The sequence below is a fragment of the Anarrhichthys ocellatus genome, unplaced genomic scaffold (assembly GCF_004355925.1).
Source record: "Anarrhichthys ocellatus isolate YVR2014 unplaced genomic scaffold, GSC_Weel_1.0 scaffold24, whole genome shotgun sequence".
In the NCBI taxonomy this organism is placed as follows: Eukaryota; Metazoa; Chordata; class Actinopteri; order Perciformes; family Anarhichadidae; genus Anarrhichthys; species Anarrhichthys ocellatus.
The window spans coordinates 3,331,277-3,356,216 of record NW_022280054.1 but is presented as its reverse complement, the minus strand read 5'-3'; the positions used below and the strand labels follow the sequence as shown (position 1 = coordinate 3,356,216).

The 24,940-nt window shown below is 41.3% G+C and overlaps 1 protein-coding gene across 2 annotated transcripts in view; it reads right to left on the bottom strand.

The window, feature by feature from the left end:
* Positions 1–24,910, bottom strand: part of limk1a (LIM domain kinase 1a) — a 38,799-nt gene extending 13,889 nt beyond the window's left edge. The window contains exons 1-2 of one of the 2 annotated variants that reach the window (XM_031860729.1): positions 20,738–24,910; positions 10,328–10,466 (exon numbers count right to left, since the gene is read on the bottom strand). In XM_031860729.1, coding sequence (XP_031716589.1) covers positions 10,328–10,466; positions 20,738–20,829 — 231 coding nt within the window. In that variant the 5' untranslated portion in view covers positions 20,830–24,910. Of the gene's footprint in view, positions 1–2,053; positions 2,253–10,327; positions 10,467–20,737 lie in introns of those variants that run through there. The other variant, XM_031860730.1, reaches the window with a different exon arrangement.
* Positions 24,911–24,940: the final 30 nt, after the last annotated feature.

The following is a 24,940-nucleotide window of genomic DNA, read 5'->3' as shown; positions in this document are numbered from 1 at the left end:
GAACGGACCCCCTTAAGCCATCTGGAGGACTTTATGGTGGTCTAATCCTCTCAGCGACACTAAACAGTGAAGAAACATGTTGGTAATAAGTCATGGATGCTTTAACTCCTCCAGACCATCAGTCACCCATGTTGACTTTTCCTGAGCTCCGGTCTAGGTTAACACTTCTCTGGATTATAATTAGTTTGGATTATAATTAGTTTTGGACCTAATTATAATCATCATAATCACATTTTTAGATTTGAGTTGAAAACTATACAGTGACTCATAGGCCACTAGATCTGAAGATTGTAATAATAATACAGAGATAAATCATTTTAATAATTTGATTTTAGTTGCTGTTATTATTGGTTATGTTTCAAACTGAATCATTTAGTTTCTTTTTTGCCCTCAAAACGTTTCAGATTTTCCCCGTGAAAGTTTCCATTTTCCTCACATCACTTCACATTTCCCTTGTCGATTATATCTGGTGATGAAAGGGGCCTCGAGTGTGTGTCTGCCAAGCGTCATTAATGAAAAACACAGATGAAGAGCACCATTAGACGCCAACTGTTCAGATATAAAAGAAGTTACTTGAAAAGTAGCAGAAAATAATCTGTTGAGTGGATCAAGGGGCTGATGATACGCCTGAGAGACCTTTCATAAAATCACGACATGTAGTAGCTGTACATTTTCCTCTGATTGAAGTAGATGAGTATTTGTAGACACAATGATTGGCCACTTATCCAATCCAACACTGCATTTTAGACTCTTTATCAGAAAAGTAACATGGAAAATGTTAACTAGCTCTGCTGGGCCACGCTCTTGTTGAGCACACAGAGGTTGGAAGTGCTGAGGAGCATTCTCTATAAAAGACATGACTTATGTGTGTAAGTGCATGTGTTCATACACAGCTGGTCCTTCATGCCTGCTGGTCTCTTTACCTCAACAAGTCCCACATAAACACCAGTTGGACCCTCTGACTTCACTCCGCTCCGGCTATAAATGTGGAACGATGAGCTCATAACAACACCGCTGGAGGTGCATCCGAAAGGCATCGCTAAATTACGGGAGATCTGGCTCTGCTTAACCCTCCTGTTTGATGTAATGAACTTCATAAGCTAAACTCAAACACACAGTCCATATGTGACTGTGAATCAACACGTAGCTTTAAAAAATCACCCTCGTGCGGATGTTTTGAAGAAAAAGAACAAAAAACAACACGTGCATTCCTGATACTCCCCACATATTGAGCTTACAACTGGGTCAGAGCCCCAACATGTGTCTAAGGGAATTCCTCAAGACTGATAGAAATACAATGTATGATCAAGATGTTTCACACTGCTGCAATCAAGGCTGTCAGAGTAGAAATAAAGTCAAAGGAAGACATGATCCTGGTGCCCTTTTAGACTTCCTACAGTAGACCTCATTACAGCAAATACAATTAGACTGAAGCCTGAGAGAGAAAACAGTAGACCACATTGATGCTGTCTGAGTGGAAACCCCCTTCAGCTACAAACTATCACAGCATCCACTGGCCTTGGCTTCACATGTCGTAATGTATTCAGCTTCTTCCCTCCTCTCTGTTGGTCATCCACTGTGATTTACAGTGTGGCCTGCATGTAGGTGTTAAATAAAAATAAAACATTGCAGTGACAGTTATCAGACACTGTTGCTTATCTCTGAATGTGCGCACTCACACACTTTGAATGCTACTTTTATCAGAGGAAGAATGCTCCCTATAAATAGCACGCGTGGCATGGCTCATCAGTTTTCCATCACATGAAAAAAGAAAAAAGCTAGAGCGCAGTAACAGAGGAGCAGATCGGTAATGATTAGGCACATGGAATACACTGACCCACTTTAAAATGGCACACAACACGCAGCAGCGTAGAACATCAGACTTTAGCTTTTTAAATCAAAGAGATGAAGATGGAAAGCGTCTCTGCAGGAGCAACTGGCAAACCCATCTCAACCAGCCACTTCAGGCAGTCAGCCTCCCTCCCTGCCTCCTGACTGTACATCACCCATCAGACACCCGGTAACTCATGGCAGCAGCAGTGAACAGCCTCACCTTCTTATCCCTTTTCCACAGCCGGAGACAGCAGAAGCTCCAGAAAAACAAGTCTCCCACCATGTCAGCGAGAGCCGGCGACTCTCCTCGCTGCTCTAGTTCATTCTAGTGAGGCAGGCGATTCCCCCGCTGTCACAACAAAACCCTGGCAGCAGCCAAACCGGCCGGAGAGACGGAGCTACGGGGGGGAGGGAGGAGAGAGAGAGAAGGCCACGAGCTCACGGCTGTGCCAATGGCGTTAACCACTCAATCACTCTCTCCCCCCCCCCCCCCCCCCCTCCTTCCCTTCCTCGTTTCTCTCACTTTTGCTATGACCTCATCGTTTCCTGTTTGGCCCCGCCCACTCTTGCACACGCGCCACCACACACACACACACACACACACACACACACCCCCTTCCAGCCCCCCTTCATCTCCTATGTCTTCAGTTAATTCCTCACTCCTCTTCTGCCCCCGCTGCTGCAAATCTCATTTCCAAACCAGTGAAAAGTAGCAGAGTAACAGTTACAGCCTTGACTCATGGGGTATTACGTGGGGGAATAATGTTCTACATTAGTTCATTTGTTTGTGTTTATATGTGGGATTTCATTTATTTTGTAAAAGTGAAACAAAGGCACAATAGCATTGTTTAAAGCATATGGTAAACACATTTAGTGCTGCACACTGTACAAAATAACGTAACTTTATTTGGCAATTAACTGATAAACCGTTAAGTCACTAAAAAGGTCAGAAAATACCGAAAAATGTGTGACTTAAATGATTCAATTGATCATCAAAATGAACCATCGACCATTAATTGTCTGTAAATCGCCTCATCGATGAGTTGTTTCAGCACTAGTCCTAGTTATAGTTCAAGTGAAATGAATTATATGAACTAGAACAACCGTTATGAACACAAACTGAAGCTCTTTCTCATTGAACACAGTGTGTGTGTGTCACTAGTTTGTTCTTAAAACTCTCTGGCTTACCAACGAAATCCTTGTTTGAAATTTTGCAAACAGCTTAATTAAATATACAGAGAAACAGTCAATAGATTAGTTCATTCTCTCGCTGCACACTAATCAGATGACGACCACGTGAAAATGAAACTAAGAAAGTGACGAGAATTTCCACTTTCAACAGAGACACAGTCTGAAGTCACATGTACAATAAGTGTGACGTTATTGTCTTTCTTTAAATGTAGACGACAGATCACAGTCACATCGCATTGAGTATAAATTACGACATGTGATATACTTGTGTGATCCTAATTAACATGTCTTATTAGCTCTGAGCTTCCGCTCTACTTCTCTCCCCTCTCTTGCCTCTTATATCTCTCTCCCCGGGTTTATCTTTGCTGCTGCGTCACTCTGTTTCCGCCCTCCTCTCTCTGGCTCCGTGTCTCACTTGTCCTTGCGGTCTCACTTTGTTCATGTCCCTAACATGTCCTGCATGCCATGTGTCGACCCCTCAGAGGACCATGTGAGAGGGAAGATATTAATACTCTCTGCACTGCCTGTTGGTTCTTGTGTTAAAGCAGCAGACACAGAATGCTAAAAGAGATGGCTGCATCAGTGTTATAGTCAAAACACTGTTAAAGCAAATACATTTTTTAATTTTTTTTGCCTTTTGTTATTAATTTCAGTTCCACCATCATATATAACTCTTAAACATAATCTTTCAGTTCTGTAATTTCCTGCATACATACATATCTGTACCTTGGTAGTACCTCGTGTCTGTCACTAGGCTACTTGGAGGAAGCGGAAACAAGCTGTGTGAACTCTGACATTCTCCCGTTTGGTACCATCACAGAACACTTGAATCAGTAACTTCATGTCCAATGAGGTGCAGTGGAGTTTAGTCAAACCTGCAGGCGGTTAGCTCAGAAGTAAAACCCAGCAGCCCACAGGGGGGATTTCAGCCCCTCTGTGGGCTGCTGCTCTCGTCACAGTTCCTCTCTGGAAAGAGGAAATGCTACACAAGTTTCAATAACACTTTAGTGAAGGACTCTGATCACGTTATGATCTCTCTTAATCTCAGTGTTGATATTGACTGCAGTGTTTAAAACAGAAGATCAACACAAATACTTGAGTCCGATCCTCCATCACAGCATTGAGCCATCCAGCTTAAGTGCCCTTGAGCAAGACACTGAGGCCCCAGCAGCTGTATTAGACTCCCCTCTGTATATGAGACTGACCTCTGACCTCCCTCAGGAGGTTTAATGAAATGACAACACTGTGGCAGAGCGCCGTATCCAGACTGGGTTCAACATCCCTGATGAGATCATCAACAACTGGCCCTGTTGCTAGGAAAACAGTGTCCCAACCTGAGCAGCAACAACATCTTATCAAATACCATTTCCCAACACTTCCCACACAAAACAATCATCAGGCATTTATAAAAACAACTGGCTGATTCCCACTCAACTACAGAGCTACCTCACACCAGTGGGAGTTGAGAAAGCACAATAAATATTTGGGACTTTCCATTGGTTTGGTGGCCAACCCCCCAAAAACATCTACATTTCTCAATATTAACCACATAGACACATATATAGATCTGCTGTCTCTCGCTGATCTGTTAGGCGGTTTAAACCATTACATGAAATATAACACGTTAAGTGTGTATCTACTACTGAAAGCACTAGTCATGAGTAAAACCCTGGCACATTTCAAATGAAACAAACTTCCCTAAAACCACTCACTATCAGTCTCACTTCTCAGATCAGGTCTGTTATTTTTGACAAGGATGTCCATGTTTTATTTATTCTTTTACATTGTTGCTTTTCATTGCTTTCCTTTTATTACTTGTAAACACGTATAAAGGAAATACCCAAATGTATCCATTACATCGAAACAGAAAACAATGTGATGAGGGGAGCTTTCAGATCTGGATATGAGTACACATGATGCCAAAAAGCACTTGTGATTTTAGGGGAACGTCATGGATTTCACCTTCTGCTATTTTGTAACTTCTTGTAGGGGAACGTCTTGGATTTCACCTTCTGCTATTTTGTAACTTCTTGTAATCTCAGAAACAAAGAAAGAGAACAGAAGAAATGAATAAAGTTCCCAAGATTCAACAAAATCACCAACAGCTTCTATGAAGTCACATGATGAAAATACATAAAACAGCTAATTCATGATGGGTCATGACAATAATGGGACACGATGGACTAACAGCCAGAAGTTTAATTATGGAAGCTTTTCAAGAGACACCATCTGAAAATGAGCACTGCTATCTCCTTATTGAACCGATATTGCATCTTTCCCTCCTCTGTGATGAGGATTTTTTGAGTGTGGAATGAAACACTTTTTCATCCCAACGTTTGACGAACAAAAAGTTATACAAACCAGTTATTTTCTAGCATAACCGGGCCTTTACACAAGTCAAACACGTAGCCTTTTATCCAATCATTCAAGATAATCCCAACAAGCTTAATCTATTATTTACCTTATCTTTTTTCCCCTTTTCCACAAGTCCACTTCACTCACAAACCAAGTTCATTATCTCACCAAGATGCATCTACACCAGGGGTGGGCAAACGTTTTGGCTCGGGGGCCACATTGAGTTTTAAAATTTGACAGTAGCAGATGAATGGAGTGTTTGTGTGAACTAATATAAATTACAAGTAAAATTTAATTTCAGTGGGAACAGTGTTGTTGGTCACCCTTTTTAACCAGTGCGTCAACGTTTGGTGTCAGTTTGGTTGTGGCAATTCTCAGAACAGATCTGAGGTGTTCATCAGTTAGCTGGGATCTTTCATGGTTCGTGCACTTTATTATATTAAGCAGTCATTTTTGACACAGTGTTTTCAGTGTAAAGATTAATGACTGTGGTCTTTTTAGCAGTTTGATTCTTTGACCAGATCATACAAATATTTGACTGTCACATCTAACATTAACCGAGCTCTGCTCTGTAATGTCTTTCCTTGTCTCTCCCCCCTGTGTCACGGCGTGGGTACATCTCACTGGCGTCAGGAAACGTATCAGAATACCTTTATTTTATTGGCTAAAATGCATCACGTGACGTGATTTACAACGCATTGGTTGGTATTTTTCCTGCACCGCTGAACAAGTGCCGTAAATGCTGAATAACTCCGCTGCATAAAGCAAAGTCCCGCGACCCACTGAAAACGGGTCCGCGACGAACCACCAGTTGAGAATCACTGGTCTGCAGGATCGTGACGAGCGGTGAACAGCTGTTTGTGTGGCGTGTCTTCCGTCTCTTCCTGTTTCCTTCACCCACATTCCCCTGGGCCCGGTACAGCTTCTTATCACCTCTTTGCACCAATATACATTTATAACAAATACCACACACATTACACGGTAATCAGCATTGCATATGTGTCAAACTCTATCGGTGCATCTCCGGTCTGTCTTTGTTCATCCTGCATCGCTCTGTTCTGTTCTTTAATGTAACGTAACTGGAGCGACAGATTGTTGTGCTAGCGAGCTGTACCCAGCATGCAGTTCGGCGGTGGAATTTTATAAATGTACAATTATTAGTGTTACAAACTGTTGTGTGCTGTGGTGTTTTTCTCTGTTAAAGAGCGTTAGTTGTGGGTTGTTAATTGTTGTGTTATAAAGTTATGACCATGACTAGGGTTCCCTCTCAATACATATAAGACAACTAGCGCTGACCGCAGAGCAATAGCGGCAAAGAATACATTTAGCTGCCTGTTGAAAGCAGACAGCAGTTGTTTCGGCTATGCACCGGTATGATGGTGTGTGAAGAATTCATATCATACGGGGAAAAAAAAAACCCGGTATACTGCCCAGCCCTAGTCTTTATTATAGTTTTGACAATTTTGTACCAATATTTGACGGGCCGGATTAAAACGCCCAACGGGCCGTAGTTGCCCATGCCTGATCTACACCATCACTATTAAATCAAAGACTGTTTGACCGAAGGCTTAATGTCTTGCTGGTCATATGGACACATAAGTGTTGAGAGCATACTGATACGGAGCGTTGTGGCAAAGATAATGCAGCGAGGGGGAGAAACCGTGAAACCAAAGTTATTATCTCACAGGCCCAGGTCGATGTCTGGCCCCGCTCCCATCCGCTGGCTCTCAGCCCTGAGTCGTTTGCAGAAAGGCTGATCGACTCCAAACTGAGTGTGGAGATGGCTGGAGCTGCTGCACATTCATCTGTCAGTAACAGGTGTGGTGGACGTTTAGAGGGAACGAGGGTTGGTAGGAGACGAAATTCAATTACATCAGTTAACTAGTATTCAGCACATAAATCAGTCTCAGTGAGGGCAGTGAATAACTGAGTCACTTCCTCCGGCTGAATTACTATCAGTTTGCTGAAGGTGCTGACTGGAGCAGAAGCAGCAGACGATGAAGCTGCACACACACACACCTGTTTGCTAAACATACATACAGTTATAAACTGCAGATAATCCGAAATGCCCTTTTGAGGAATACTGAGGCCCTGAGGCTACACGGCACGCATCCTGATCCCCTGGAGCAGCATGACGCCCACAATTCGCTGTATTTAAATACACACCGTGAGGAAATGGGCCAGATCAAGGGAGCACAGTAGTTGATGAGCAAATTGTAAAAAGCCAAACCAAAAACGAATCATTTGTTTCTTGATTCACGGCCTCCTCAAAAACCTCTCATAATCAATAAACATGAATGTCCTCTAAACTATCAAACAAACAATCTGTGGCAAAAATCTGACCTCCTTGGTGGAATTAAAAAGAATGTTCAAAGATATTGTATTAAAGATTAGTGTTTGGCACGTTTTCACCTTTAGAGAGAAAGTAGAAATGGAGGGACTATGACATGCAACACAGGTCCCCAGGCTGGAATCAAACCCAGGCCGTTGTGGTGATATGGCATGTACTGTCAACAAATAAGAGAAGGTGGCAGCGAGAACGGCTCCAAATCTTGAACAATATCGGGTGCACAGAAGTGGCAAGGACAGAAGGAACAAAGTACCGGCACTCACAGGAAAAGGGTCTTTTATTTGTTTATTATAGGCAAAAAACGAACATGTTTCAGCTAGATGTGTTGACAATGTTCATAGCTTCTAGCGTTCGTTTTTTGCCCACAATAAACAAAAAAAGACCCTCTATCTGTGTTTCTTATGTACTGTAACCACTCGGATACCAAGGCTTTCTACCAAAGTGTAGTTGTGAGTAACCAATTGGAAAGCTATTCCAAAACATTGTTTTCTTTTTTTAAAGAGCAAGGCTCAGCTGTCGGTGGACATCACCTTCATGGGTTCTATGTCTACAGATTGATTGTGACAGAAACCTTTTCGGGTGCAGTGGTATCAGTGAATTTTAAAAATAGGACTGTGTTTCCCTTCTAATCTGCACAGACGTCAGAGTGACTGTGCAGGACTGGAGAGGACTCCTTCTTTCTGGGTGTGGGACAGACGAAGGGAGCTGACCTTCATCTCGACATGGTGATACAATTGGTCTGGCCATCTTGGGACCTAGAGGCTGATTGGCTGACCGATCTCAAATTTACTCAAGTGTAACTGCAGAGACAGTCAATCAGTGTTTTTGCACTGTCAGAGCAGCAATAAACCAGAGAAGGAAAGAGAAGAGTGTTGCAATCTCTCAACCTCATTCACTTTAGAGTCTCCTACATGTTTCATTACTGAGATTGCACTGCAAAGGGCAAGCTATCTGGAGGCAAAGGAAATGACAACACACACACACACACACACACACACACACACACACACATACACACACACTCAGAGATACAGAGAAAGGCAGAGCCATGAATGATTTCTGTTCATCGTGACCATGACACATGACCTGCCAGAAGCTGCTGGCTGCTGTATCTGACCGGGAGGCGAATGTGTCAAAGAAGATGCTTCATGCGCAACGAATGAACTCAGATTAATATTTTAACCATTTTCTCCTTTCATAGGACCATCAACAGTCTTAAAATGATCTAAAAGGTAATGTAAATAACAAATACTTACCAGTACTGATATTTTGCCAAAGAATACATCTAAAAAACATAAGTTAATACCAATAATTGTGTCCAATTTACCAGCGCAAATTGAAAAAAAAAAGTAAGTTAATTCCTACTTCAAAAAGGAATTAAACATTTTGGTGCGTCTGATACTAATGAATGCAAATGATGAGTTAGTGTTTTCTGTGGATAATTTCCTGTCAAGCTTGATGTAAAGTAGACAGGCGGTAGTTTTCCAGAGTATGAGCCTCACACAGCTGACACAGTTTCCCCAACGTCTGCTGCCATCGCTGATAATTACAATTTTACTTCATTGGGTGGTTTGAACACGTGGATTACAAAAAACAACTCTACGAAGTTTAGCAGTGATGAATACCCATGCTAAAAAACAATATTAATGATTAATTGATTATCAAAATAGCTTGCTGATTAACTAATCAACAATAAGACACGCAACTGCGTTTAGGCTGTATTGTAATTTACATTTTAGTCTTTAGTACGGTAGATTACAACATATTTAGCAAATTGAAAGAAGGCAAAACTCAACATTATAGGTGTTTGTGTGTCAGTTTGGAGAGGTACGTGTGCGTGTGTGTGTGCATCTGCAAACCAAAGCCCTGAAAATGGCCTTGCATTTGTACTCAGAGGTGGTCTGTGTTGGGGGCTGAAAAAAGCATAAAAATTGCAGCTGCACCCTCTGCAACCAGCTCAGCAGGGGTGAGTTCATTCAGAGCAGGAGATGACCAAACAGGCACAAATAAATTACATTACACCTGCATTTGTGCTGCAGCTGGCTTTTCGCTGAAAGGGAAACAGAGCCCTTTGCCAACATATTCTATTTCAACAACATACAGTATTAATCAGTTTCTTCAAGCTTTGTATGTGTGTGATTCCATCACTAATCAACAAATAGACACGACTCTCCTTTGATGCTTGTATCTTGTCTTTTCTATAATGCAGCAGCACTTATCAGCGGAGGCTCACTGCATTTTTTTATCTGCTTTCCGGTGCTTTGACCACATCTATTCGACCTCATTCAACCTCTCCGCTCTCCTGTGTCACAACAACTAATCCGACTTTCACTGGTGGTCTGTAAGACAATCTGATAAAGCAGCCAAAGGCCTCGGGGTCAGTTACGGGTCTGGCACAGATCCTCGGTGTACGTATGTTTGTTGTCACACACCAACCAGTGAGGCTGTGAATGGATGGACCCAGGTGTGTGTGTGTGTGTGTGTCCTCTTGCATGTATGTGCGTGGTGTGAGTGTCGCAGCTGCAAGCTGTAACTCGAGGTTCATCAGCAAACAAAGACCCAGGCAGGTGATGATAGTCGGCGGATGGATCCTCTTACCATGATGAGGCCGGTGGTGATCGGGTCGTTGCAGCCGTGGCACAGCTCCCCGAATTTGGCCCAGTAGTCTTTCTTGCAGAAGAGCCGTCCATCTTTTTCATAATACCAGTGGGACAGCGAAGCGCTGCACTCACAGCACCTGACAGAAGAAGAGACGGAAAGAGATACACGAGCAGTTGAGCAATTAATTAACATCTTTTTATGCCAAAAAAAAAGGTGAACATCATAAGGTCCCAGAACTCAGAGGGATGTATTGCAAAGCTGGAGCCAAAATATATTTAGCAAATTTGCTCGATAAATGACTAAACATTGAATTGACAATGAAAATCAACTGTCTGTGAAATAAGTAATTGATTAATCAATTATTATTGTATTTGTATATACAGTGTATTTCTACATTTGCAGAAAAAGCTGGAAACACATTGTCCGACATTATCAGTATGTCCCTGAATCAGCAGTTCAGACCTCCAGGTACTTTAAAATGTTATTGTGTTGACAGAACATGATGTTGTACTGCACTTCTAATGACACCATACAGGGCCTCAAATTATAGTTTTCACGGTGATAATAATCCCTTTGTGGATCTACCACACACCACCATGAGGTAGTACAGACAAATGAGAGATCACACCCAAACACTATGACCAACTATGACTGGACCAAAGAAAACATAGTAATGGCAACAAGCTTTTAGTGCCATGTATAAACATTTCATCAACCAACATCCTTCAGTATAAAATGTCAAACTTATATGAATCTATATATCCTTGATGTTTGTTTTGACCATGAACTGAATATAAGAAGTGGACGTACAGTCACCATGATATCACCCACAAGGTTGTGAACTGCCGCTTTGAAAGTTCTGCATTTTGGTCGTTGCCATCTTGTCTTTTTGCAACCACAAGTGACACGATGCTAAGTACACGCTGAATATGGGCTTGTTAGCTTATCTTGCTAGCTTCACTTTCAGGGTGGAAAACAAACTTAACAGCAGGATGTGTCCCACCAAATGTCAATTGTTATAGTAACGATAATGTTATATAACCACTGCGTCTTGTATCAACGTTTGCAGGATGTACAGGGTTATGACGTTTCTCCAGTCATTACCGTAAGTTACGACCAGGTTACGACGAAAGTTCACAGCGACCAATTTATGTCGCTAAAACAATTTCATCCTCTTTTGAAACATGGAAGAAATGTCCAATGTCATATGGCTGCAGTATTATTTGTATTCATATAGCACCACTGGTGTAGAGATATCATCATGTCGTTGTCTCATAAGGCTACCTGTACTCTGTGTGCAATGACAATGAAGTTTAATCTTATCTTATTTCCTTTTGCAAAAAGTGCCTCTCATGTATTGAAATCACAGTACAACTTAATAAAAAAGAAAAGGAGAAATTACATTTTTAAAAACCTGTACAGAGCAGACAGCAGCATGACATGTTTTGCTACTCTAAAATTGAACCTGTTTTCAATATACTTTGTGAACGGACAGTCTGAGCATCAGACATATTCACCCGTAGAGCTCTGTCTGGTCTGTCTGGTCTGTCCAGAGTGATGTCAGCCTGATAGGCATGAGATGCTGACAGAGTGAAGGTCGGATGACAAAGAGTCGGAGACAGACAGAGGGTGATAACATGGTGACAAGGCTGAGGGGAGGCAATAACAAACACGCATTTAGTCCAGTGACAATGCAAATAAGCAAACAAAGTCTTCTGCAAAGGTGGGTGTGCTATTCAAAACAGTGATAAAAAAACCGGTGAGTACACTTTATTTCCTGGTGATGTATGATAATTCTAATCAAAAGAAAGAGGCAGTCAACAATCTCATGTAACTCAGGCCCATCTGACACACCAGGATCATCCAGGTAGCATATTATTAATCTTCCCTTGACTAGTAAATGTGTCTGTGTGTGTTCATTTTCATTATGCCTTGTTTGTAAACACAGCTTCATGTATTCGTTGATGTGGATAAGTGGGGACATTTGCTCTGCATGGGGCCATGAATCAAAATGTGTGCTAATCCCTTCGCTTATGGTAAAACCATTTCTGTATGTGCGAGTTGGTGCACTTGCATCTGCGTGCTTGCAATCTGTATAAATCCGTCTGGTGTATAACGGCCATGACAAAGTGAGTGTCTCCACTCCTTCCCAGTGGAGCTTCCCTCCCATCAGCCAGCTGTCTGGCCTCCCAGCTCATGGCAGCTTAAAACCAGCACTGTTTGCTCTGAAAATATTAAGGAGTGTGCATGGCTTCAGAGGCTGGAGCAGAATAATTCACTTTGTCCCTCATCTCATCCCAATGTGCTGTTTATATTTACATATGATTCAAATTTCTTCATTTTATTGACATTGCTGAGTTCTTGGTGTCTGGCTCTGATTTGGCTTTCGTTTGCCGATGTCATACTTCTTTTAATGCCTGAGCATTAAAAGTAATAATAATATATTGATTACAATGCATATTTTGTCCTTGTATCATTTCATTTTACACACACACGTCAGGCTGCAAAAACAAAATCAATCAGTAGCTTTGTGGTAAACAACTGATCGTTCATTTTTCAAGCAAAATATTTCTCATTTGTGATTTACTTATTTTCTTTGTCATATTTGACTATATATGTCACTTTGGGCTTATGGAAAATAGTTTTTGGCCGTTTTCTGACATTTAATGGACCAAACAATTGTTCCATTATTAGAGAACATAATCTGCTGATTAATCAATAATGTAACAGTCGTTAGTTGCAGCCCTACACGCACCACACTGTTGTGGAATTAAATGGCTGAAATGTGACCCCGAAGCTGTGCAGTTATATGACTCCTCTTCATTTTATCTTTCTCAGACACAAAAAGACACTTTGCTGTTGAACATGTTCGTGGCTGATCGGTAAAGTAACAACTAAAAACTCACAAATATATTCAGCGGATGCAGCACCTCACTTTGACTTTGCCAGAGGTGTTGCACCTTCTGTGAAACACGTATATTAACCTTGCAGCACATGCAGACCACATGCAGACCCACGCATACAATTTATTTATCAGACAGACAGGCACACCCGCTCTTCCCAGCGTCTGCATGCGGAGCTTCACTGCAGCTCGGCAGATTGCGGCAGAGCTGCTTCCGTATGCAGCGTGTTTGGGTGAGCATGGGGGGAGGAGGAGACTTGGAAGTGGGTCAAGGCTTTCAGAAGACGTCCGCAGCACCGAGCTACTCAGCTGTCTTGGCACTCTGCCACTCAATAACTGCCTTTCACTGCACACACCCATCCTGCAAACCCCTGCTGGGGCAAAGTCATACCTGGGGAGGACACACAGGTGCACATAGACGTGTTCGCACACACACACACACACACACACACATAGGGAGGAGTGATCTTTGCGCTCTGAGGTTCAGTTCCTTCGTAGTAAAACCTCTCGGAGCAGAGCTGGGAGTGGCAGCAGAGTATTAACGATATGACTGAATACATTAGTGACTCCAAGATGTAGACGGCAAATTTCTGCCTTCAGGACAAGAATCTTATCTCAGAGGTGGAGGAGACAGGCAGCAAGGCTCAAAACTTCTATGATTATATAAAATCCCACCACCATTTTTTTTCCAGTTAGTGTGTCAATGTGTGTTCGCGCTCACATTTGGGCGTTTTTATGTGACTGTGTTTGTGTGTGCATCGGCACGGACGTGTAAGAGGATTATCAGTGTGAAAGACTCAGAGGGTCTTTGCCCACTCTGTCATGATGCTCCGAAAATCTAGCTGAACAGAAAGCTTAGGAGTCTCTCTCTCTCACACACGCTATGACACCTTACTGCGAAATCGAATAAATATTACAGGCTCTTTAGCAAAGAAATGAATGATGATGTTCAAGGACAGAAAAATAAATGAGTTGGAAAAAAATCTGTAAGAGAGTATGAGAAAAGACTGATGTAAGGACAATAAAGACTAAATACCCAGAGTGTTTGATTGATTTAAGACGCAGTGACCAAGGACATAAAAGTCAAAAGATAAACAAACGGCAGGATGCTCAGACATAAATAACTCCCATGAACAAGTGAGAGGCAGCAGAGCAGATTTCAGAAGCTATGAAAACCAGCTGGATCCCCCTGAGGGTCAGCAAACAACCAATAACAGAGAGGATGAGAACGAGGGAGACGAGTTAGCAAATCTGGAACTGTCCCCCCTACTGCTCAAATCCCTGATGGAATTAGCTGAAAGTGTCTGAGAGAGAAATAAATTCCTTTTTCCAGGTCAAGCGGAGAAAGCCTCTAACCGACTGTGTTTGTGTTTGCTAACATTTGACTCCAGCTGAGTTCTGTCACAATTAATTCACAAGATACTGTGAATCTGAAGGGTTCTGAGATACTTAAGAAGAAATAAGACAAAGAACTGCGGCGCTTTGAGCTGCTAACATGCGACATCACAAAGGCCAATTTTAATATGCTGATGGTTATCAGAAATAATGTTTACAATCTTAGTTTATTATGCTAACAGATTATTTTTCATTTTAGGGGTCATAAGGCAAAAACGTTTGTTTGTGATTCTCAATATGTGGACTTGACACCTTAAAAAAAGTAGTAGTTTAGTGAGTGTGTGTTTGTAGGATCGAAATAATATTTTTTTCAATCATGGCATACCAGATGAATTAACCATACGCTGCATTGTATTAGTCTACTGTAATTCATGTTTATTATTCCCAGTGAGATGGTCTCATTGGACAGTTCCATGATCTAATATGTTTTTGAATGACTGTGCATCCTATTTATCATGCTGCCGGCCTGACCCAGGTCAATACCTAACATGACTAATTTGTCCCAGTTGATGTGAATGAGCTTCATAGTTGAATGAAAACAACATCAGGTCTGAGTGAATGAATGAAATCAAATTCCCCGAGGGACTGAACTGCTGAAGGAGAGGAGTAAATACACTTAACAAATTAGAAAAATGTCTCAATGCATTAACATACTGTATGTCACTACTGAGCATATACATACAAATATATAATATATAGTTATTTCATGTGTTTATGTGCATTTATACTAAAACTAAAACAATTATTCTGCAGCTATTTTGACAATGTATTCATAGTTTCAGTTTATAATGGAAAGTAATCGGCAGATTAATCAACAATACAATGAATTGTTAGTTGTAGGCCTACAGTTAACTGCATATCAAAATGAACCCGGCAAAGCAAAGGTCACAAAGAAACACACACATATGCGCGTGTAAATGGCAGATATGCAGATAGACAATTAATTATTAATCAAGGTTAAATGTTTCCATTATTTCAGTCGTTTGTTGGTGAAGCATGCAGAGCTTTGTGGTTTAGCATGCTGTCCTGCAGCTGATCAACTAAATGGTTCTAAGATGCACTATTGTTATTTTCTGCCACATGTATCTAGTACCATATAGTCCATATCTAAACCAGGGCTGCAATTAACCATCATTTATTTTATTAATTTATTATCAATTAGTCGTGCAATTCTTTTTTCAGTTGATTAATTGTTAAAAACAAAACCATTTAAAATGTCAAAAAGATTGTGAAAAAAAGCCCAAAGTGACATCCTAAAATGTCTAGTTTGCTTCAATAACAGTCCAAAAGACAAAGACATTCCCTACATTTGCAAATCCTTACATTTGGGATCTGAAAATTAGGACCAGTTGCGATTTTTTTCACTATTTTTTACTCTTGGTTAACTAATTGTTGCAGTTCTAAACTGAAAGCAGTGAAGCTACTATATGCAAACTGTTGTATTTTATATTCTCGGATCTCAGTGTGACGTCGTTCAAGATAAACCCTCAAATGCCTCCCAGTGAAATAAATACAAGACAAATCAAGCTGACCATCCAGCTCTGGTCAGCATGTTATGTTGTGTGTGTGTGTGTGTGTGTGTGTGTACATGTAACCACAGGTCATGACGTGTGGGCTAACACCGCTACAGGAAGCAGGAGGAGTCAAAAGGAAACAGTGTGTGTGTGTTCTGGTGGAGGTGTGAGCAGGTTCATTACTGACTGACAGATGCAGAGCTGAAAGATTCACGAGGAGCCACACCTATCAAACACCCCCCAACACACACATGCACACATGTGCACGTCCTCATTAATAATTAAACCTTCGATCATTTTAGCCATGCTCAGAAGTACATCCATCACCTTTCTATCTGCAAAGAAAGCAGCAACGCTTTCGAGTACTTCTGATCAATAAGTCGATACACCGGTCCGCTGGGCCTTCCAGTAAAATCGGGAAAGTCAGGCAATAAATGTCGAGTGAACCGAGACAAATAAATGTGTCTGATCCGTGACAAAGTACTCAGATGTTGTTACTTTACTTGTAGGCTAAGCTGAAATCCTCACAGACAAAGAGAAAATACAACCTCTGGGAAAGAGATGAGGGGGTTGTGGGATAAAGGGATGGACACACACACACACACACACACACACACACACACACACACACACACAGACAGACAGACAGACGGGTGAAAGACTGTCTGGGGGAGACCCCTCTCTTTTCCCTCAGAGGAGACATAAATAGATAGATTCCTGGTCCAGTGCCAAGATTTTCACCACTCAATGAAAACCAAAGTATTCCCACGTGGGGACGGGGATGAACGTACCAATGTGTGTGTATGTGCGTATGAGTGTTTGCACATTAACAATATAAATCTACCTATTACATTGAAGACTGCTTAAGACGTTTGGTTTGATTCTCTCTCTCTCACACGCACACACACTCAAGGACACATTTATCCCATTCTCACGCCCCCTTTTTTGTTCCCCTAATTTCATCCCCCCCCCCCCTCTCCTACCCTCCTCCTTCTCCATGGCAACACAGAATGCCATAGCGATGATGTCACCCTCTCACATAAAAAAAGAAGCATTACCTCACCACCACACGATAACCCCTACATTGCTCTCCGTTGGGTGGTTTCTCTACCAGGAAGTCCCTCAGCCAATCAGGCTTCAGCCTATTCCCTTGACCTTGTCAAACACAAGCTCGGCAGCTTTTAGACCTGCGTTAACCCCTCGAGGACTTTATTTTCACTACATTAAATAACTAAAACACAGCAGAGGAGAGCAGGTTGGGCGGCTATAATTGCGCCGTCAGTAGCTTTCGCTCTGCGCTGACTGTGGGAGACAATCTCTTTATCTGTGGCCCTGTGGTCCATTTAGCTGGTAAACCGGAGCCCTGGCAGACTGCGAGTGAACGATGAGCATCGCAGCAGTTTCCTTTGTGACCATTAAGCCGCCCTGACCGACTGATTGTCAGCACAGTCGTCTCACTTGTTCCACTGAGAGGAAATGATAATTCGGCGAACTCTGGGAACCATGATGAGTGTTTCAGCAGGATTCAGGAGAGACAGCGGAGCTCCTGTTCATCATCAGGTCTCTTAAACAGAGTAGTTTAGGGTGTCTCCAACAGCTTAAACACAAACTGAGGAAACGAATACATGAAGTGAAAACAGCCCAGTGAGTCAGTTCAGGCTGAAAGAATTAAATACAAATAATAATAATCATCAGACAGGCTTTATGGTTCGGCTTATCAACTCCTGATAACAAAGAAATACTGAACAATAATTCTCATTATTAATTCGTCAGGTATTTTTACCGACATTTTAAGAATCCACACATCCCACTTGTCAGCAAAAGTTTAGTGAAACTGAAAACTTGATGATACTGTAGACTGGAACTATCAGATAGTATTCAGTCTATAGGAACTATCTTCAATATTTGTAGGTTTCTGAATGTATTCAGCATCTCTGACTGATAAAAGTCACCATCGGCCACCATTAAAGTCCAAATAATATCATCAATTCCCCTCCAAAAAAAATCTAAAGTTTATATAAAACATCATGTTGTCGATCCAACATCTAAACCAATCAGCAGTGCTGCCTGATCCAAGACACTCACAAGACAGTTATCACAACAGCTGCTGTTTTATCATTCATCATGACGATCGCAAGGTAAATGGTAGAAATACAGCATTTACTTTATAATGTTAAATAATGTACCAGGAACGTCTGCTTTCGATTGGCCAAAGCAGCACTAGTAGCTGGACGACGTCGCTTTGTGTTACAGCAAAAGTTCAGCCGAGTGGAATTCAGGAATGACCTTTAATGCCTAACTTTTAAGCCAACAGAGAAGTCCTGAAGGTGCCATCATCATGTCAACAAATTGAGCAAAATCCACTCGATGATAAAGTATCTTAAAGTGAATTCTGACAAAGACAAATACTTCTTATGAAACGATCAAGGTCAATAGAAAAGTGACAGGACTCACAGAATGGAGAGAAAATGAGGGCGTTAATCCTCCTTTCTTCACATGCAGGGTTTACGTCTGGAGTTGATCTGCTGCAAACGGGACCAAATTGAATTTTTCGAAAGTGTGATTAAAGTATTGTAGTGAGAGTCAAAGGTTGAAGCTCGGGAGCAAGCGATTAATCAAAAAGTCCCAACACACAGGACGACTCCTTTCTCCTCTCTGAAAATGTTATCAGCAGGTATGAACCCTGGAGACATTACGGCGAGGAGGACGAGGAGTTCTTGGTGCAGACACAGAGCAAAGTGTCACTGGATGAGTGGAAAAGGAGAATATCATTAAAAAAGCTAACAGTGTATGGCCAAATAACACTAATAGCAATACATTTTATTTATACAGCACCTTTCATGCATACAATGCAGCTCAAAGTGCTTCACAGAGGAAAATAAAAACAAAACAAATAAAGAAAAAAGATATTCAATAACATACTAAATTACAGAGTGCTGTGGCACAAACCAAAGATATTAAAAGGATATAACCAATGAACCAGGTCAGAATCACATGGCCTAATATATTTATACTGTTTGTACATATTTAGACAAGTATAAATAAACATGACCACAATGTTATTTCTGGCTTCTTTGGAGTAAAAATTAAAACTAGACGTTCAATGAGATGAACAAATGAGTTTTCCCTTTTGACAGCCTGGTTGTGCTGGATAACATGCTTATCTACTGTGAAACACACACACACACACACACACACACACACACACACACACACACACATCTGAGATACATAAAACGATGTTAAAACCATAACTTGCACCCTTCAGTATTTTGACTCACAGGAACACAAGCATAAGTCCGGTGACAGGACAGAAGCATTCAATGATAATAATAAAGTCCACAACACACACAATGTCCGTCACATGCAGGACAGCAGGGTTTGATTCACTGTCTTGCTTTGACAAAAGAGGGAAGTCACTAAGAAATATGGGTCTTTGCCTCCAGAGACAGAAGTGTGACTGATGTGTGCTGCGTCAAGAGGGAAGTGAGAGACAACCTAAAGAGAAATGAGTAAATCACCTCAACCCACAGAGGGACACCTTTCAGTCTCTACATCCTTCTAACGGACTCTGTACAGTACAAGATACTGTAGGTTTGACACGGTGTGCAATTCAAACACTGAATTATGACGTTTTGTGCTTTTGGTTATCAGCTGACACAATAAAAGGTATTTTATAGAACCTTGTTTTAGCACATTTAATGTTTTATAGATTAGTAAATAATGATCATTGGTTGCAACTTCTATATTAGGAAATAAGAAAATAATTTAAGCTTCAAAAGTGTTTGAAAAAGTTTTGTTAGTTTGATAAAAAAAACAGTGCACATCAGTATAGAACTTGGAAAAATTAGCCATAATCTCATTTTCATCTATATTAAATTCAATAGAGCTTCGGCTATTCGTCAATTCATTGATTAGTTGATCAAAAAAATAAAGTAATTGGCAACTATTTCAATTGATTTGAACAATGCAGAACCTGTCTGATGGTTCTGAAATTCTCAAATGTGAGAGTTTGCTTCTTTCCTTGGTCGAACATATTACAGCATGTCACACAGTAGCACAATCAAGACATTTGAAGACGTCACCTTGTTTTATAGACCAAACCATTTCTCAATTAACCAAGAAAATAGTCAGAATAATCGATAATGACAATAATTCCTGCAGTCTTATTCAACAGACTGCAAAACGGACAAAGAGACAAAAAAGAGACTAAAAGTCATAAAAGTGCTCAGACTAACGGAAAGTTTGAACGTTTATAATTCTATATAGCCACAAAGCAAACTCCATCTATGGAAGAAGACCATGTGATACGGTCAAAAGCCCAGGAACAAGCAGGTAAGTTGACCTTAAGTTAAGCTCTTTTTGTTAAAAGTTTCACTCAGTCAGTGACAGCATGCCATTACATAACTGTAACGTCCCAGGATCGGTTCGGGCCCAGAGACCTTTGTTGCATGTCTCACCCCTCTCTCTCTCCCTCTATAAACAGCAAAAATGACCCCCCCCAAAAAACCTTAAATCTATTAGGCCTGAGTAACATCCTCCTCAAACTAGAAACTCAACAAACGTCCAGCCACGTACTTCCACTGGTCCACTTACTTTCTGAGTTGCTTCTCGCTACGTTGGTCCTTTGCTGACATGTCACCCAGGGGAGCGACGCTCTTGTTTTGACAGTCAGAAGACAGACTCATGCCAGCAGCTCTGATGCTCGACCAGCCTCGCTGTCACAACCATCAGTGACTCTCTGTCTCCCTTCCTCTACTTCCTCTCAGTGCAGCTGCACAGAGGGGTCATGATTCTCCATCAACTATTTCCTGTTCTCTGCCCCTCCCATGGCCTTTTCTTCTTCTTTTTTTGTATCCTCATTAGAGCCGCCCTGGTAATGTCAACTCCTTATTTCATGTACTATTCTTCCACACGCTCAGTCAAATCACATGTTGCTTTTATGCATCATCTTTTAAACCCTTTCCACCTCCTCTCAACTCATTTAATCTGCCAACCTACTCACAGGAGCTGAGGTGTTTTGTTCAATAACACGACAGTCATCATCACATAAGTTGAGCTCTGTGAAGTATTACCTCATTTAAGAGCGTAACTTAACTCACAGATACACAAACAAAAAGTCTCATTCTGGCTGCAACCCGTCTGTTCACAAACCAGCTGAGTCAGATATCGTCTACACTTCTATCAGCGTCATCGACCAGCTGCTCAGATTGGCCCGAACATCCTCAGACATCTAGACACACAGAGGAGCCTTGCTGATAATTTGGCAAAGCCAGTAAATCAGCTGATATCAACTTATCACTAATATACACACTATATATTGGTATTCTTGTATATGTCTGCAAATCAATATAAAAGTACACCAATGTCTAATACATGTATACAGATAAATATGTCACATAGTTTGTCCGCGAGAGAGCTCTGACAAGCTTATTTAATAACCAATTTTAAGGGGTCCTTATTCAAAAACGTTTGCTTATGCAACTTTTTGGGCCTGCCATAATTTCAGGTGATGCATTCAGATTCAGTTACGAAGCCCAGATACATTTCACTTTAATATCATATATGATATATCATAAAGAAAAGCATCAAATCACCACATGTGAGAAGCTGAAACAGTAAGTCTCGCCTCATTAACATCACTGAACCTTCAACACTGTCAGAGTTCAGTATCGAGGTCCTGCATTAAGATTTATGTTTCATTTACTCAGCTCAGTAAACTATCCGACAAATAGGAGCCATGAATCATCCATCATGTCCTGCAGCTTCTGTCACCGGGCAGACTTCATCTGCAGGTAGAAACAGCTGAGTCACTGCAGCCCTTTTTGTCTGTTTCTGAGCCAGAATTCACTGCTTCAGAGAGCTGCAAGGAAAGATATGGCGTAGCTGAGACTTTGCTACATCTACGCACGATTCTGGCCGTAATTATTTAGTGATCTTTATCTTTTATTTAGACGGTGGCAGTAATGTTGCTCGTTCAGACGTGAGTCAGGGTGACAGAGGGACAGATGGAGGCAGAGATGTGTCCTACAGCACATGGTGGCGGTGGAGGATCTGCAAGCTTTGTGTCAGCTCGTCCTTAAGAAAAGGAGGTGAACAGTTTCAACTATCTTTTCACAACAGCTGCGTCGAAAATGGGAGCACATGAGTATGAATCTATCACCAAAACAAATTAGAAAACAATACATGTATCAGTACATGCATACTTTAAAAGAAGAGGTTGTCAGCTAAAGTGCTAACGAAGCACAAGCCCTTGTCGTCCTTTGGGAAGCAGAAGTAGTTTCATTGGGAGCAGGACGATGCTGCACTGTGCTGCAGAGAGACTGCAGCACGGGTCAAGTATTCAGAGTCAAAAACAAGCACACCTCGATCAGATGATGATTCTCATCTGCTTTACCTGGTTTAATGCACATTTCTAAAGCTATTCTTACCAATATAGCTACAGACAATCATGGAGAAATTAATTGAGCAATGAAATAATAATAAAATGCAAATTCCACACAGTGAATGAAAAACATGAAACCAAAAGGATCATCATGCTAATAAGCAAAGGACCAGAAATCCCCTTATTCCTCATTCCCACGAGGCAACGAGAGGTTGGGACTGTCTCCAGAGTCCTATCATAACGACGCAACACGCCTTCTTACTTCGTGTCTTTCCTCAAATATCAAGAGCTGCTTTAAATTAATTCCCTCAAATCCACATTGAAGGCAGTAAGACTCACCCAGCAGCTCCCTGATGAGAGCCCTCACTGAGAGGCATCTGGAGAGCCTTTTCACAAATATTGAATGAATAAATAAATTACAATTTTGAATTACTGTTTAATTGAACAGAGAAGCAGGTTTTTAGTCACACTGCAGAACTGTAAAGGAACATAAGATTAAAAGAGGCGTGACAAATTTGAAGCAAAGACAAGCATCTAAAATTTGGAGCATCTAAATGAAGACTTTTGGGGTTTTTTGGCACTAAAAAAGTGATTACCTGCAACTTGCATTAATATATTGTTGGTCTATTTTCACGCGTCACAGAAGGAAAAGCCCAGGATTAAATTATAAAATGAAAAACAGCTGAATTTCATGTAGCTGCTTTAGTTTCAGGGTCCTGGTGTTGTGCATTTTGCCCCTCTGTCACACTGTCACGGGTTACTGGGACACTTGAATATAACAGAGCCATTGTTCATGTTTTTTACAAGTTAAACCAAAAGTGAATGCATGTTGGTAAAATGTCTCGTTGCAAAGGAAAAGTGTGAAGCAGGAAGTTGGCCTGTAGGCTGCGATGAATGTCTACAACAGCCGTTGCGTTTAAGTTCGTCTAACCTGTGGGTTTGACTGTGTGACTGTTTGTGTTTCTTGTCCCATCTGTGTCCCGTCTTCTTTTTGTGATAAAAATCTTCTGAGCGAAGAGTCTGGGACTTTTTTCTTGTTGATATTTACATGATATGCCACCATCTGGGGTGTTGCTCCAATCTGTGAGATGGTTGTTTCACTACACTACACAGAAGAGTCGTTCAAAACCACTGTGGATTATTTTCAGGTCGTGTTTACTGCTCCGTTCTTCTTCTGTTTATTATAAACAAACCAATGTTGCAGCGTCGCTTTTTTTACTGAGATTTTTCACAAACGTGAACATCGACAAAATGTAAAATGTTGTCAGAACTGGTTTTTAAATATATTTGTGTGAAACTGGCAAGAACATCACAGATTACCACTACTTCAAAACTCAAATACAAGAGATGACTGGATATACCATATCAAAGGTCAAAGACAAACATCTTTTTCACGTAGTTCTGTGAGAGCTAACATGTTAAAATACCTGACAAAAGTACTCAAGCTCTCACAATAACTAAACGGTACGGCAGCATTCCTAATGAAGAGGACACTGTGGTGTTTGCAGTTACAGTTGAGCTTTGGGACGAACAGAAGTCCGACGATGTAAAAACAGATCTCAGTTAGAACATGTTCCCATGAAGGCTGCTGTATATACAGCGAGTATTTCTCCCTCCACCCTCGGGACCCTGCAGTCTTCAAACAACACTCTGAGCACTTTAATTTCGCCTTCCCCTCTGCTATTATCGTCTCCACTTCCTCTTCACTGGAGTAGTGCTCTATTGCAGCAGCGGGCCCTGCAGTTAGATATTTTTAGTTTGGATTTAAGCTCCGTTTCTCAGTCCCACTAGTCAATTCTCCACGGAAGTCTTGTCTGACTGGCGAAGTCGTCTTAAATCCTCCTTTTCTATGACAATCCTGCTCCTCCCCGAGGATTTGGATCTGGGTCAAAGAAAGATTCCCTATCATTTTTAGACACGGTGTGGGAGGTAGAGAAAAATCTGGATGATTTCTAGGAGGATGCAACACTTTCTAGGAGACTACAACTCTGTTTCTTTTCTTTTTTTAACAGATTTTGTTGCTCACACTAATTAAACTGTTCTGGTGTGTGTTGTGCCACAGAAGGGCTGAAAGCTGCAGGATGATATCCGACAGCTTAAAAGGAGTTTGAGGGAGCCGGCACCACGCTCAAGTTTGCACCTAATGATGGTACGGTTGCAACGAAATGCAAAGTATGCTTTTATTTTATGTCAAAGTCCAAAGTGCATACAAATGCAAACAAACAAAAAAGGTGGGAAATGAGGTCACACACATAAATGCACTCAAATAAGAGAGAAATGCAAAAATGCAAACACTTCTAAAAAAGACACCCCACTGAGACAAACTGCAAGCCTTCATCCACGCTGAGGCATTCAGCCATCTCATCAACACACACACACACACACACACACACACACACACACACACACACACA